The sequence below is a fragment of the Nelumbo lutea genome, chromosome 5 (assembly GCF_056320005.1).
Source record: "Nelumbo lutea isolate HS-2025 chromosome 5, American lotus-T2T, whole genome shotgun sequence".
Classification (NCBI taxonomy): domain Eukaryota; kingdom Viridiplantae; phylum Streptophyta; class Magnoliopsida; order Proteales; family Nelumbonaceae; genus Nelumbo; species Nelumbo lutea.
Genome location: NC_142688.1, coordinates 72,280,752 through 72,297,419, shown reverse-complemented (window position 1 = coordinate 72,297,419; position 16,668 = coordinate 72,280,752). Strand labels below are relative to the sequence as shown.

At 38.7% G+C, this 16,668-nt stretch overlaps 1 protein-coding gene across 8 annotated transcripts; it reads left to right on the top strand.

Annotated features, from left to right (window-relative positions):
- Window positions 1-1,350: 1,350 nt before the first annotated feature.
- Window positions 1,351-15,511, top strand: LOC148852877 (uncharacterized). 8 transcript variants are annotated; one of them, XM_088946125.1, is made up of 6 exons: window positions 1,748-1,989; window positions 2,133-2,184; window positions 2,284-2,354; window positions 14,707-14,782; window positions 15,038-15,142; window positions 15,221-15,511. In XM_088946125.1, exons 3-6 carry the CDS (start codon window positions 2,314-2,316, stop codon window positions 15,311-15,313), a joined length of 315 nt encoding a protein of 104 aa, XP_088802251.1. In that variant the 5' UTR covers window positions 1,748-1,989; window positions 2,133-2,184; window positions 2,284-2,313; the 3' UTR covers window positions 15,314-15,511. The 8 variants fall into 8 exon arrangements, with proteins under 8 accessions (XP_088802254.1, XP_088802255.1, XP_088802257.1 ...); XM_088946124.1 differs by having other exon boundaries at window positions 1,788-1,994; XM_088946127.1 differs by having other exon boundaries at window positions 1,890-2,026.
- The last annotated feature ends 1,157 nt before the right edge of the window (window positions 15,512-16,668 follow it).

Genomic DNA, 16,668 nt, shown 5'->3' with positions numbered 1-16,668 from the left:
TTTAGATTTTCAAGAACATGGACGACTATACACTTCTGATTATCACTAATATTACAAATGATTAATGAACACGGAAAAGTCCAAGATGTTTCATAAACTTGAAAACAAAAGCAATAAAAGCTCCTGACATGAGCTTTACTTTGCAAAGCATTATACGAAGTTCGAATAGTCAATCTGTATAATTGTTAAGAAAATCATAGCGGCATTCAATAAAATTCTAAAAATGAACAATTGGAAATCTATCTGATAAATCCAAATTCAGTAAGCGCCAAGCTGGAAAACGCAAGCAGATCTAATACGAATAACAAAAGATAATGATAAGATATAATCCGAACTCCTGAAGTAAAAAAAGAGAAATAAAACAAACTAGAATTTTATCAAGAAATGTAGTAGAGAAGATCAGCCAAAGCTCTATGATTCAATGTTACTTGTTGAAGCAACCATTGCTGACTGAACAGCTGATTTCAAAGCAGGAACCGAAGCAACTACAAATAGAATCCAGGCTCATATCGTTGCCCTAACTCCAAAGGGAAATAAAGGAAAAGAGTACTCTGATTTTGATTAGAGAGACAAGGTGTGAAGGAAGCGTTGATAGAGAAATTCTAGGGTTCGAACAAAAATGCAAAATCAGAGTGAGTTTGCCTAACTAGATTGGGTTTAACGGGGATTTGTTGCAACAGTTGGTGTAAGGTGGTGGTTGAGTGGTGAAACGGGATAAACAGGGGTTGAGGAGGGAGAAAATGGGAGAAGAGTAAGAATGAAAGTGAAGAGAGACGAAACCGACAAGGGGAGGATCGCCGCTGCTAATAGTTGTAGCGGCAGTGGCGAATAAGAAATATAGAAACAAAGAGAGAGGGAAGAAGAAAATCGCCGCTGCCCTCTCGTTCAATTCGTTGTTGTGAAAAGCTCGAGAGACGAAGAGGAAGAAGATGGTGCTACTTCCTATTGGGACGATGCATACGACCATTGTCGTCACTTTTGAGGTTTGAATCAGCGACGATAATGTTTAATGGGTAAAATAATCTTTTTAATGCTTTTATTAAACGGTAAGGTTTGAATCAGCGAATAAGAAATAATGATAGTTCAATTAATCTATCATTATTTTTTTTGCCTTTTTTCTTAAAAATCACAAGAATATCATCCTCCACCAATTCTCTCTCTTTTGATTTTTTTTTTAAATTACAAGAATGTCACACACACTCTCTCTGTCTCTCTTATAAATTACAAGAATGCTATGAAAACCTTAACTCAGCACCTTGATTGCTAGGAGACCTATAATAAAAAGTAGTCAAATTTGAGCCGAACTGAGGTTGAACTTTTAAATTGAAGCTCAAATCTTTAATTCGAATCAAGTTCGAACTAGAAAATACCTTGATCACTGAGGGAGACCTCGACTTAGCACTTCGGTTATTGAAGGAGATCTCGACTTAGAACATTGACAACTAAGGAAAACCTCAACTTGACACCTCAACAACTAAGAGAGACTTTAGCTCGATACTTCACTTACTAGAAAAACCTCGACTCGACACTTGATTAACTGAAAGAGACGTCAATTTGGCATTTCAGCAATTAAAGGAGACTGCTTGAGATACCTGTAATCAAAAGTAGTCGAACCCGAACTTCTGAACTTTTAATTCAAGCCGAGCTCAACTATGAGCGAGACCCTCCGCGCAGGTGCCATCCGCTAGTAAACATTGAAAAAGACGTACATCGCTACAATACCAACTACCCACACGGTGAACAATCCGTGTGACGCCGTTAAATCGATTAAAAGTTAGTAAGATGATGTGGCAAAAAATAATGGGAGGGTTCACGAAGGTGGATCGAAAGCGTCCATAGAATGCGAGCAAACGATACTAATGAATCTCTCGATCACTTTGACTTGAGAAGGGTTTCAACTTTCACTTTTCTTCTGGATTTTCCTAGCCCAACGATCGGTCGAGAATCTCTTTCATTTTACGACCGTCCGGCAAGAACTAACAGCTGCCTGTAAGGTCCGAGCTCAGACCTCAGAGTCGTCACGACGGCACGACCCGTGTCCTTCTCTCTCGAGCTTGCTCCAACTGCAGAAGTTGGATTATTTGATTTCTTTGAATTATTATTTTTATTTAATTTTCATGTTTATTTTGCAGGTGGTATTTGGAATCAAACGGGATAATTCTATACCATCTCTGTCGAACCTAGGTATGGCGTTTATTCTTCTACTTATTCACCAGTTACAGCTACTTTTGTTCCAAACCAGACACCTGATTTGCAGTTTGATTCGATTTCTTTACTCATCAGCCGGCCCTTTAAAACTTCTCGGTTGTCATCATGGAGAGGCAACACCATCGTCGTTTAATGAGAAGACGATGGTGAGTGAGTGGGAAAACAAAACCTCCTCTGCCATCGATTGTAATGGTGTCATTTTCTATGTATTCTGTTTAGATTGTCTTCTTTAAAATTAAGAATGAATTATTAGCCTGTTTATAGTATCCGAAGTATATAAATGTATTTGATTTATTTACCTATGATTTACTACGTTTATTATATTTGTTAATTTTAATACTATCCGAAGTATATAAATAAAATATGCAATGAAACAAGAGATCCCGTATTTTTTGAGCGGCAGAATTATTCATGAGCTATTGGGCTTTTTGTTTCCATTTCATCGGTAAAATCCCTAGAAGTACATTATTTCCATTAAAGAAGGGAGAGTATATGGAATTAGAGAAGAACTATGGAGGAAAACAAAGAGATACTATTCCCATTTCTTGTTATTGTTCTTGTTCTTCTTCTTTTGTATGTAGATAAAAGAATACCCCATTTCATTGCTTTGTCTTTGATTATGTTGGGTTAGTAAATTTTGTGGACCTTTGTTGGATGCTATACTGTTGAGAAAATTACTACCAGTTCTTAAACACCCTCCCTTCCCCCCAAGAAAAAGGAAAAAGATGTTCTACTTTGCAAGTTACAAAGGGCTTTTTCTTGTCCTTGTTTGTGCCTCTACTAACCGATCCTTGAACTTATCTTCCTTTACGTTTAGACCAACAATAGTTTCTGACGTGACATAAGTCATAACCCCATTAATCTGTAAGAGAGTTTTCTAAGAGTCCAACTGCATTGGATAATTTTTTTGTCAGAACCCGCAGATAAAATGGTTTTGGGTAAATTACAAAGATCCCCCTTGTACTATGGAGTCAGTGACAAATGCCAAACTTTTGTTTGCAACAAAGACCCCCTGAACTTTCACTTTGCAACAAATATCCCTGACCATTAAGTCAGATGACAGAATGCATTAAATCACCAAAATGTGCACCTAAACTTTCCTTATATTCTTTTTCTCCCCCTTTTCTCTTAAACCTTAATTGACCAAAAAATACCTCTATTTTCTCCAAATGAAACCAGCTAGAATAACAAGAAACATTCCACTAGCATAGAAAAAAGTTTTTTTCTTTTTAATTCTTGATTCATTTCATTCACATGAATGTCTCTCTTCATCTTAAAATATAAAAATTATCCACTCCTTTCTCCAATAAATCAAGAAAAACCAAATGAAACCATAAATTTATATCTATCAAAAAGAAACCTCTACCATCTCATTTGAAACATGTACAACAAGGAGCTGTACACAGGGATTTACAAACACTGCCCATGCATATCTATAGATCCTGCAAGGATCTATTGGAGCAACCAGGATGGCTTCAATGTTATATTTAGAAAACTAATAGAATCATAAATCATTCATATAAATAAGAAAAGGATAGTTTGAGGATTTAAAAATTTTAAACAGTTGAATGAGAAACTTTTTTGAAGTTAACTGATGCAACTCTAATGGAGGGGTATTTGTTGCAAAGTGAAAGTTCAGGGGGTCTTTGTCACTGACTCCATAGCACCTGGGGGGGGGGGCGGTCTTTGTAATTTACCCAATGGTTTTATATGCTGCTTAGTTCTCACAAATGTTGATGTGGTCAACTTCAGCATAAATAATGTATAAATGCCTCTCATTCCACATCATATTTGTTGTTTTAAGCTTATTTTGGTATTAAATAACTCTAAAATTATTCTGGAATTGTTTCATATTTTGTTTTTAATTTCTCTATTTGTACCTAGTCACTAAAACAAGCATGCATATTAATTGAATTCATTAATCCTGATATAGTTGATATACCTATTGACATTGTTTACCTAGAATTCAGCCTCTGTACATGCTCCCAAATGTCCCTTGCAGTGTCCAAGAACATGAGATTAATATTGAATTTGGGGTCCATGCTGCTCCGTAATCATTTCATTATTTGAGCATTTTTTTTTATCAGTAAACAGGAATCGATTCATTAATTACTGAAAGAGCAATACAAGTTAATTCAAGTAGAAGAGAAAATTAAAAGTCATGTTTTAACAGCCCCCTATTACAAATCTGCCCAGAACTATATACCCTTTGTCTTGCCAAACTGTCTGCCATTCCATTTACTGTTATCTTTACCCATTTGAAGCTTGCTTCTAAATCCTTTGCCATGCTCTTGATTTCTCTTATTTATTTTTTGATCAGCACTCTTGATTTCTCTTATTAGGCATCTGAAAGCCCAAACACCTGGGTTGTTGTCATTCACCCAAGAGATTACCAGTTATGAGTCACCCTCGATCTCCAGATTCTTAAAATAACGTTGTTTTGCTAGCTTCAAACCTTGTTGTAAGGCTAATAGCTCAACTCTTGTAGAGACCCCTATTCCAATTGGCTTGAATACACAGTCACCACTTTCCCTGTAGCATCTCTGAATACTCCAATTCCTAACAACCCTGGATTTCCTATTGAGTTTCAATCAAAGTTCAGTTTTAATCTATTAGAAGCCGGGGGGGGGGGGTTCCAGTCCATATTTACTATGTCTTTTACAGCTGCTGAATTTGCAATTTCAGACCTGGCTCTTTGAATATCATCTACCATCACCCCTTTGAAATCTTCCAAGTTTTAAGCTTTTTACCTGCTCATAAATGTACTGAAGTTTTCCCTTTGATTTTAGAAAACCTCTTTTGATTAGTTCACAGAACAAAGATTTCAATTGATGCCAGTTTAATAGTAAAGTAGTCTGGAGTCACCATCTATTCAAGCTTTGATTCATCAGTACAGGAGGCTGTCACCTCTTAGGAATCTCAATTCTAGTGATTCATAGTCAAATAGGAAAAAGGTGGCATTTGGTACAGCTGAATCAACTTCCGAACACCAAAATATTGCTTTTTCGAAGGTCAGAGGTTGTTTGGCTGCACCTCTGAATTTCTCTCTGAACACTGAAAGAACCTCTGAACCATTCAGTGCCCAACCTACTTCTGAGTGCATTCAGAGGTAGTGGATGAAATTTCCCTTATCTCTCCCATGAACAGAGGAGTTGGTGAACCAGGTCCAAACCCCAAATGTCGATTGTGGGTTTGAACAGAGGTTGACTTCAACTTTTTAGGACCAGGTGCTGGTTACTGGCAAAGGAAAAAATGACGTTGATTATATGGCAGATGGTGTTGCTGATGAAGGACCAGTTGCAGGTGATGTCAACTGCTGCACGATGAGCAGTGCTGGTTCAACACTTCGGTGAGGTGCAGAGTCTCACTGCCTCTGGTTCGACATTGCAATGGAGAAGATCATGAACAGGGTATCAGATTTGCAAGAGGTTGGGGACGATGGATGAACACTGGTTGATGATGAACTGTGCCGAAATCCGATTTGAGAGGAGGTAGGGAACACCTCAGATCATGAACAGGGTATCAGATTTACGAGAGGTTGGGGACGATGGATGAACAGTGCTGAAATCAAAATTAGGAATCAATAGACAGGCATGGTAACACTCTGTTGTCACCGCCAAAGGGTTCTCTGTCAGTTCCTCCATGGCTGCGTCATCATCTTCATCTGATTCTTTGTCTTCTCATCGAGATTGTTGCCATCGCCATAGGCACAAAGACGCTTTCAAGATTTGTAATGAAAATTGCTCTCAAGTCGCAAACAAAGCGCAGACGGAGGCATCACTCATTCGATGATTACTCTTCTTCATCTTTGGAAGATTACATTAGCACAAGTTCATACAAGATGCCTTTCTTATTTCAATTCTAATTTCTGAGTGGCACTTGCATTTGTTGAAGATAAGTGGTCAGATTTTATTGATAAAATCCGATTCGTGAACAGTGCCGAAATCCAATTTGTGAGAGGTGGAGAATCTCACTGCCTCAAATTATGAACATGGTATCAAATTTGTGAGAGGTTGGGGATGATGAATGAACAGTGCTGAAACTTTGACTTTTACTATTCTATATTTTTTAACTTTATTTATTAATTTTTAGTGATATTATTTATTAACTTTTGTTGTTCTTAATTTTTTTATTATTTTTATAATATTAATCTTTTGTATTACTCTTTTAAATATTATTTATTAGTCCTTTTTATTATTTGTTTCATATTTTGTTGTTAATTCACAATTTTTATCTTTTTCTATTATTTAATAATATATTTCTATAGTATCATATTATTTTAATCATTTTCATTTAATTTTGTTTAAATAATGACTGAAGGGATAAAATTGTAAAATGCAATCTTTTCAGACGTCACAACATTCAGATTACTGAACAATCCCACTATATTCAGATGTTTGCAAAGCAGAAAAGCAAAATTTTTGCTAAATACTTTCAGAGCTTTTTCGGAGGTTTATTTGCTGCTTTTCAGACTTCAGATTTCAGATTTACCGAATGCCACCTAAGTGCAACTCCAAAATAAGGACTGTTAACAGTGCTGAGAGAGGCAGGCTGTAGATGCAGAGGATCTCCAGAGGGGAGATTATACAGTTGCTGATGTTATTCTTCCTTTGCCTGGTTCAAGAGTACTCTATCCATCACATGATATTGCTCAAGTTTACCATGATTGGCAAAGGAGGTGAAGATTGAACTGTGAAAATGTTTTGGAGAAGAGAGGTGAAGATTGAAACCAAGAGTTTCTGCTTCGAAATAGGTAGATACGAGGATATGGATCTGTTAAGGATAAGGGAAGAAAAAAGGGCTACCATTTTTGTGTGCGAGGAAGTGTTAGTATGGCTGAAGGGTTTCATGGATGGGATGATTTTCTCCGTCAAAAAATTGGGCTGGAAGAGCGAAGTAACTGCAGCTGGGAAAAGCTTTGAAGCTGAGGTGAGAAGTAACGTAAAGGGTTGGTTTGTGGTAATTATGGAGAATTATTGTGATAATAGAAAACTCATGCTGTCTGTGCCAGAAGGCAGAGAGAGGGAGAGAGCGCAGGATGGAGGATGTTTGCATAGGCCCTGCATAATTTCTGTTGAGTATAAATAGAAGGCAAAGCGCAAATATCTGTGGTGGTTCAGAAATCTGTGTTAAGCAGAACTACAGAGATAATTCGAAGGAAGAAGAACAAAAATTTAAAGGACCTCAAGCTATGGTTTCAGTGATACTAGAAGTCAAAGATTGTTCTTAGATGCAGATAAAGGAGAATGGGAGAGGAATTTGATTCTGACATCGGCCAAAAAGGTCTCAGATTGGGAAAGCATCGTGGGGGCAGTTGTGAAAAGATTCAATATAAAAGGCGCTGTAAAAACTAGACCTTTCGATGATTCAAAGGCCATGCTATATGGAGCTGGCGAAGAAGTTGTGATTCCAAGTGCTGAGATGGTGGAATCTCCAGCTGGAAGGATAAGGGTTGAGAGCTGGTTTGTGTCCTGTAATCAAAATCTTATCTCAGGAAAACCTTCAGTTAGTAGGTCTCCCTTTCAATTACTGGAATGAGGAAATTCTGGAAAAGTTGATCCAAGTCATGGGTGGAATGTTGACAGCTTTCAATCTCCAAGGTCTTCATGCCATGAAAGTAAGAGTCGAGGGTCTGAAACCTGAAGAAGTTCCTAGATGCTTAGAGTTGCTTGCTGATGGTCTCTGGCTCAAGGTTTGGGTTCTGATGGAAGTTGAATAGTCTCTATGGAGGAAGGGCTCTAAGGAAGAAGATGATGACATCCTTGAAGGTTGGGTTACATGTGGAAAAGAAAGGTTAGCCAAAAGTTATTGACTAGTGGCTAGGCGGCGAAGGAAGACAATGAGACTCCATGCAGGTTAGTTGGAAAGTCTTGGGATAAGAATGTTTCTATTATCTTGAACTCGAATCTATTGGAAAACCAAGAGCGAAGGCCAGACGAAAAGCCTTATGCCAAGATTATAAGGGGCAGAGCCACGTCAAATAATATCTTGGGACTGCAAGTATTACTGAACTTGAGAAGGTCTGAATTGGGTCAGTTTATGAGGATGAACCAGATTTGTTTCTCGGATGATTTTGCCACTCTGGGTCAGGTGAATTCCTTAGTAGTCACGACTGTCACATGATTTGAAAGGAGAGGCTTTTGAAAGGCTCGCCAACGGGAGATATCACCCCTCTTTCAACTCAAGGAAGGATCTCTGGTGACTTGGAGATTGCGATTGCAAAAGTTTCACTACAAGGGCTTGAGGATGGTGTTAAGATTGGTGGTGCAAATCTTGCATTAGAAAATAAGTCTAGCTTGAAGTTCTCGTCTCGATCAAAAGAAGATATGTACGATACTCAAGATGTCAATGACAATCTACAAAATGGTAGGAAAAAATTTCAATCCAGGAATAGAAAAGAAGACAAGAGGAAGTTCCTAAGGCCTAAAAAAATCAAAATTGAAAAGAAATGGAGCGATAAGGAGTGTCTCGTCTAAGATTAGGAAAAAAGAGGAAGAGAGGTGTGGGTCTGGGTGATCGCTGGGTTTGACAAATGCGACAAGAGGAGGATTTTTGATGGTTCAGGAGAGACTCTCTACGAGTGTACATATCTCTTGTGAATGGCGATACAGGATGTTCCTCTCAAGTCAGTAGGTGGTTTGGTGGGATTTGTGTTCCTTTTGAGTCTGGGACTATGAGTCTGATGCCCTTAGAGGATAGTCACGATTTGAGATCTCCAGTTTCACTGGGTTTGGAAGAGCTAGATGCTGCTGAAATAGAGAAGCTGGAAGAGGGGGGGGGGAGGCAATGGTTTGGAAAAGGAATGCTAGCACCAGTGTTGAGCTAGACTCTGAAGACAATGATGGAGATAAGGTCAAAGGAAAGGAAGGCTTAGTTGATGGTGAGTCTTCTGGTAGACAGGCTGAAAGTCAGGTTGAAGATGGTTTGTAATATGAGGAGGTTGAGGTTGGAAGGCTGGGTGTTGATTTGGGTCGAGGGAGCAAAATGGAAGAGGAGGAGGTTCAGACTAGTGGGGTAATCAATAAGAAAATGCATAATGTGAGAACTAACAATATAGTTCATGTAATAAAGATTTTCTCAAGACTAAAACGTGGATTGGTTGGGGCAGGACCTACAAAAATATATAGATGGGTGGACAAAAGGAAAAGGGTGAGAGGTAATGGGACAACTGGTACTGCTCATAGGGGGATAATGATGTCACATGCCCCCCTTTCGTTGAAGGAACAACGGGAAATCAAGGGGAATGATGTCGTCTCTGAATCTGGTGCGATACAGCTACCACAGGATAATGATATTGTTGACGAAGGTTCAGGGGAGGTGACCATCCAAAAAATAGTTGATAGGGAGGTCGTAATTGGGAAAAGCTTGGGTCTGTTTTTTTGGGGTGCTGAGGATTTTTTTTTTTTTTGATAAATGTGGTGAGGATTTTGCTAGGAGGGTTTTTGAAGAATTTGAACAAAAAAAAGAGGAAGAGAAAATAAAGGACGAAACACATTTGAAAGGGAGCAAGGATTGGGAAAAGGAATTTTCAAACCAAGAGGATGTGTTAGCTAGATAAATGAAGGCCTATGGGCCGACAAACTACCCAGCGTCTAGACCTGTTCATGGGCCGGGCCGAGACGGGCTCGGGCCCGGCCCTGATAAAAAGCCCGAAGCTCGACCTAATTAAAAAAAAACAATTTTTTCTATTCAAATTAGAATTAAAAATTCATATAGTATTTTTTTTTCTATTTAAATGAACAATGGGCCTACAAGATGGTATTTTTTCCCTTTCTTTTATATTTTAAAACACAATTTTACATTATTAAATAAAAAAAATTATTCAAATGGACATAATCACATAACTCATTTTAAGTTTAATATTAGGTCGGGCCGAGCTGGGCTATTTTGGCAAAGCCTGAGCCCGGCTCGAATTTTATGCGGGCCGGGCTTTTTGGCCCGAGGTTAAGCCCACAGGCCAAAAAGCCTGTTCAAGCCCGTACGGGAGCCGGGTCGGGCCGGCCCGTCGGGCCACCCGGCCCATGAACAAGTCTACCAGCATCCTCTGGGCGTACCAAACCACACCTCGGACAGCGACAGGAGAAACTCCCTTCGGCCTGACCTATGGCACGGAAGCAGACTGTGGTGGCACCGAAGAGGACGGTGGAGGCACCGAATAAGCCTTTTTAGGTAATCTCACGATGTCGTTTTCAGATTCTGGTCCCAAGTAGCTCGTACCTAACACCCTCCGGACCATCGTGGCTATGATGGTTTGGGCTTGGCTTAGGGGCATGGAGTTGACGTTGAAACTATTCCGCGCCATGTAGGAAGGGTTCTTGTTTTTGTCCAGAGTTGGGTGGTGGTCCTTATTTCAATGGGGATTTGTATTGGGTTTGTCGTGTGATTTTTATTCAAAGTTGTTTGGGTTTTTTATGGTTGCAAGGTGTGGTGCTATTACGCCTTTTTTGAGTTTCCCGAGGGTGTTTCTTGCTTTTGGTGATTTCTTGTCACCTTCTGGTTTTTTTTTATTGTTTATTTTAATAAAATTTCCTTATTATTCTTCAAAAAAAGTGCTGAAACTTCAATAAATTTGATAACCACATCATGTACTGGTTACACATAACACCAAGAATGCCAGTATGCCACATAACAGCTTGGTCACTACTTTCTGTTGCTGATCCATAAAGAAAAAGCTTGATCACAATTATAACATCATATGCTGGGCTGGGACCACATAACCAGAAGCTTGATCACTGTTGCCACTAGGGGTGCAACTCGGGCACACCTAACCTGAGCCTGGACTAGCCTGACCTGAATTTTTTTTTGAAGAGTAAAATGAGAAATTTCGTTAAATAAAAGAAAGGAAAACAATCTGAGAGGTGACATGATGGCACCTCACCATACATAGCAACTTTAAGAACTAAAGAACAGGAAACTGAATGGAATTACAAATGAATTTTAAGAACATTCCAAAAGTTCTCCCCCATTTCTGATTTCTGATTTGAACAAATTCTGGAGCACCCAAGCCCAGTCCAGCACTAGTTTCCTAACCGGATCCACAAGTGATTCAATATTTGTAGATTTATCTTCAAATACTGTTTCTTTCATTCAAGAGGACCCAGCAAACAATAAAAGGGATGCAGCTCCATATTATCTTTTGCTTTCCTTCTGCCTCTGATACTTGGTCAGGCTAAGAAAAGTTCTGCTGTTGATCTTGGCTGAAATACTCTGACCCCAAATAGTAAAGAGTAGAATTTCCAAATAAAGTTTGCAACCTTACAAGTAGGGGAGGGTTCGAGCCGAGCCAAGCTGAATACTTGGCTATTCGAACTCAGCTCGCTGAAATTGTGTTAGGCTCGAGCTCGAGCTCGAGCTCGATTCGAGCTCAACTACAAGCCAAGTTTTTATTTTCTAAAAAATAAAAATCATACATATAAAAATATATATTTTTTATTTTACATAGAAAAAATTAAGAATTATAAAATTTATTTATTATTATACATATAAAAAATAAAAGATATACATATAATGATATAGAAATGTTTTTATTTTACATGCAAAAAAATAAGAATTATAAAAGTTATTTACTATTATACATAAAAAATAAAAATACAAATGATTTATTATATATATTTATATATGTGTATTTATATGTATATGCATGTATGTATCTATGTATGTATGTATGTATGTATGTATGTATGTATGTATGTATATGCATGTATGTATGTATATAATAAAATTTTATTTAGTTATTATACTAGGCTCGATTAGGCTCACGAGCCTCACGAGCCGAGCTTCACCGGGCTCGAACCGGCTTGATTAGCAAACGAGCCTATATATCAGGCTGGAGCTCGGTTTAAACCGAGCTTTTCATGAGCCAAGCTCGAATAGATCGTGAGAAGCTTGGTTCGTGGCCACCCCTACTTACAAGTGTAGAACATATGAAGAACTGTCTCTTCATCTGAACAGCATAAAACACAGTAATTGGCCAAGCTAAAACCGCTACTATTTAAGTGATCTGTAGTTAATATTTTCTGTCCAAAGCGACCAACCATGCAAAGGCCTAAACTGAAAATTTACATGAACTTGTCTTGGATTTTCAGTCATTGAGTTGGGCCTAGGCCCAAAACCCCAGCTTTTTTATTTTTTGTTTTTTGGGCTAGGGCCGGGCTGAACTTGTCCTTAAACCTGGCCCGGCTTGCCCAAGTTGCACCCTTGGTAGGCACATAATGATTGGAATTTAGAATTTGCACATATATTAACTAAACACTAATATGTGGGAGGAGAGAGGTAGGGTGGTATGGCAAACTACAAGAGCAGCTGTCATTTGGTTGGTGCGGGAGGAGAGAAATGATAGGATCTTCCAAGGGAAAGAAAGATCTAAGGAAGCACTTGTTGAGGGCATTTCCATCAAGGTTATACATTGGCTGAAAGTTTTGGAACTGTCCAAAGACTTTTCTTATACTGACTTCACCAGAGGATGGAGTGCCATAGCTGGATCCTCATCCTTTTCTCCTATGACACAGGAAAGTTGGACCCCACCACCTTGCTTTAGAGTGAAACTGAATTTTAATGGAAGCTCTCTAGGTAACCCAGGCCCCTCAGGTATAGGGGGTGTCTTTAGAGGTGAGGAGGGTAGAGTGTTGGCCCTTTAGGGGTCGGAGACTCCTTAAGGGCAGAAGTGTTCGCCTTATTTCAAGGTCTCTGACTGGCAAAGCAATGGGGAATGCAATAGTTAGACGTGGAGGGAGATACCAAACTGGTAATAGGCTGGATGCAAGCAAGAAGCTTGGGCACGTGGCTTTTCAGACAACAGCTTAGAGAAATCTTGAGCTTAGCAAGAGAGATTGGGTTGCAGTTTAAATGGAATAGCTGATGCTTTAGCTAAGTGAGGAGTTAAAAGGAGTTGTTTTAGGCTTGTTTGTAAGTCTGATATTCTCAAAGGGCTTTCTGTCCAGCCTTTGGATGGTGACAGTTGTAACCTCTAACTATTATTATTAATGAAAGTTAATGTCTCCCATAAAAAAAATTAAGATTAACGAACTCTACTGGTGGAGAATGATGATGATTGATAACTGACTTATGATCAGAAGAATCCACCACTTCCAATTTCTTAGTAGATCAGTTGTTGAAACACATGAGAAACCTTTCAAGGACTTCAGCCAATGCACCATTCTTATTTTTATTGTTTCAATGACATCTCCTTTGCTTATTTCCTTGTGTTCCTCTCCTCTCAAGTTGTCCAAAGAATAGCAGTTTTTATACATTTCCACATTAATTCCGCTCTTTTTTGGCCAACCCAAGGTAGTTGTATCGAACATGCTTTGCACATCCACTGGAGGATTCCACCTGCACCCAAACAAAGAAAAATACCAATCTCAAATAAAAATAATAAAAGAACAAGAAATAAAAAGGTGAAGGCAACTCTCGCCATCAGCTTTGCATAATACACACCAACGAGAGGATAAATACCATCTTGGCCACTTTCAAGTAGATCAAGGCTTTAATCTTTCCATGTACAACTTCCCAACTAAAAGCAGCAGCCCTTGGTGGAATAGGTCTGCACCACACCTCTTTCATTGGAAAAGAAGGCAGAAAACTAGTGGAGGGTTGTAACAAGGATTTGAAGAAAGAGTCACAAGATAAGGAACCCTATCAGGCCTAGAAGGTTCAAGGAAAACTCCCTCCAACATTTGTAATGGGTTAAGCACATACTTAAATTCCGAGTCTACTTTGCATTTGATTGCTGATGGTGAAGTCACAAGAGTTTGATTTGTATTTTCTGTTTCGTTCTTCTCAGTATGTGTTGTTATTTGGAGTGTTACTTCATCACCCATTGCTTATATTGTATTTCTATAATGTTTTAATGAATGCCTTCAACAAAGGGATTGTTTTGGTCATGTGACATGGGATTTAAGATGAAATTTGCCTATGTGAAAATAGGGCTGCAACTTGGGTAGGCTGAGGTTAAGCATATACCATATTTTGAATGGGCCTAATCCTGACACACTGTAAATTCAAGTTGGGTACATGATTTGCATTCCTATTGGAAAGTGATGAGACAAAAGGTGATGCAAACACATTGCCAAATGGAGGATTAAGAAACATGATGCTTTTTCTCTTATGCTTTTAATTTTTTTTATTTGGCACATGCTATGCGGCTTTGGCCCCCATAAGGTCAGTTATGCTAGGCCCAGTTGACTGGGTTAGTGATGGCAGGGATGCATGTATGTGCCCACTGCACTCACATTTATGATTCTGGGAGCATGCCCTTTTGTGGGTTTGAAGTTCGAACTTGCACCTCCTTAAATGGAGGGATGTCGAGTGACCAACTGAACTACTTGGGCATGAGTACTGTCTGCTTTTTGTGCGCATATTATTCCTCTTCTCTATTTGTACCCCCCCCACAAAAAAAAAAAAAGAAAACATGTGTACTAAATTAATATTCCTGCTTGTGTCTGGAAATAAACAAAACAAGTAACGGGCAATTGAAACCTGGCAAGTTATTGTTTGCAGGGTAACAACATCTGGAATTTGCGGGAACAAAATGCATCCTCCTTTAACATTACACAGGCATCCAATGTGTGCAGAAGTAAGTCCAGCCTTCTTCCATGATCTTTTGCATTTTAACAAATTTTCGTGTAGATTATTTTATACGTTTTCCTAACTAAAAAAATAAAAACAAAATGCTTCATGCTCTACAAATTCATGGGCCTATTTTATCTGGTTATTGCCAAATCAAGGGTGAAAAAGTGGAAAGATCCGTGCTCAGATGTAGAGTGTTTGCTTGCAGGAGATCCGTGCTTAGATATTTACCACCCAGTTGCTCTGCCTTTGGTGTTTGCAGATCATTGAAGAATTTCAGAAGTGTCATGCGGACCATCCTGTCAAAAAATTCTTTGGTGAGTGCACAGATCTCAAGATAAAGCTGGATCGCTGTTTCCGGCAAGAGGTGAGTTCCTCGTTTTGTTGGATTTCCCCTTCTAAAGTATGTTGATCTTATGTTAATATTATTCCATTTCTTGCACAGAAAGCTTTAAAGAGGAAGGCAAACTTTGAACAGAGTAAAAAGTTGAGGGAGAGACTACAAGCTTACAGGGAGGATGCTGAGAAAATCTCGTAACGGTAACACGGATGAAAGCTTTCAGCATTGAAATAACAATCCTTGTAGAAAGAAAGGGGCAGCTTCTAGTGTAACAGAAATTATGGTCTCCTAACCATGTTCAAGAAATATGCTGGGATTTTGGCCATTTCACGCTGTATTTTAAAAATTTAATACACTTAGTCAAGATAAAATTAGAGTGCAATTTCTTTGCCATCACGAGCATGAGCTCTTTGCATTTGATTTATGGAAGCGGCAATTGAGCTGTTAATATATTGGGTGTTTCCCTCATTTGCAACAATGGGGATTAAACTGCAATTCAACAAGCGGATGGGTCTTCGCACTTCGCAGATCCATGACCTGGGCCTTGTATACAGATACATCAGTTGGTTTTCTTCTCAAATACGATTTGGGTAATATGTTTAAATTGCAGCGCACAGCGCACTTTTCATATGTAGTACGTTGTTTTTTTTTTCAATGGAGATCTTGAAAACAACTTTCAATGAGTCTATTTTTCCCTGGTTTTTTAAATCATGGTTCAAAACTTCAAATTCAGGTCTTGTTCCCTAAGAAAATACGTTTCTTGGCCTTTCGGGCTAGATAAAATATTCTGCACATTGGATCTCTGTGGAACTTTTGTTGCATACAAAGTTTTAAAAAATGACCCAGAACCCAAATCGCTTTGGCCACTGGTTTTTAGGTCGACGGTTCGATGATTTAGGTTGAAGAGATGGCTTGTTCTGATGAAAAAAATAAAAAATAGACAAAAACCGTTGAATGGATTGATAGTTCAACTGTTTGGGTCAATGGATCATAACTTTTCTTTTTGATAAACCTTGGTTGCATAAAAAAGACGTGCCACGTGTCTTTTGATTCATGCGTTAGTTTAATGCATGCGGAACAAATTAAACAGTTAAATGGAGTCTATCCTTTACGCCGTTAGCTTCTCCTTCGTTCCATTCCACTTCTCGCTGGTGCTTGAGACTGTCCAACTGGCGGCGACCAGAAAAGACCTCAAGTTTTCTGATTCGTTCATCATCGGCGATTATTTTATCGGGTAGAGCGATCGTTTAGCAATTCAATTCTATTATGGTAATCGATACCTCGCATCTCCACTACTATTCTATTACAATTTTTTTTTTGTTCCTGACCTGGTGTAGGTTCGAAACATTGAATAATTTTCTCTTTCTTTTAATTCATTCATTGATTTTTTTTTTCTGAGTATCTGGTAAACGAAAAGGTATCAGGAGAACATTTGGTCAAGAAGTAAAATGAAGGAAGTATGAGCGGATGGATGTGTGTACATCACCGACTGTGTGGAGAAAGTCACTCTAGCTCAGTTGTAATGGGTTTACGGTGATCAATTTTGACGGGAA

Coding starts and splice junctions, on each gene's coding strand:
- LOC148852877 (XM_088946125.1), top strand. CDS start 2,314: ATGGAGAGGCAACACCATCGTCGTTTAATGAGAAGACGATG. Junction 14,783..15,037: donor GGCATCCAATGTGTGCAGAA/GTAAGTCCAGCC, acceptor TGGTGTTTGCAG/ATCATTGAAGAATTTCAGAA. Junction 15,143..15,220: donor ATCGCTGTTTCCGGCAAGAG/GTGAGTTCCTCG, acceptor TTTCTTGCACAG/AAAGCTTTAAAGAGGAAGGC.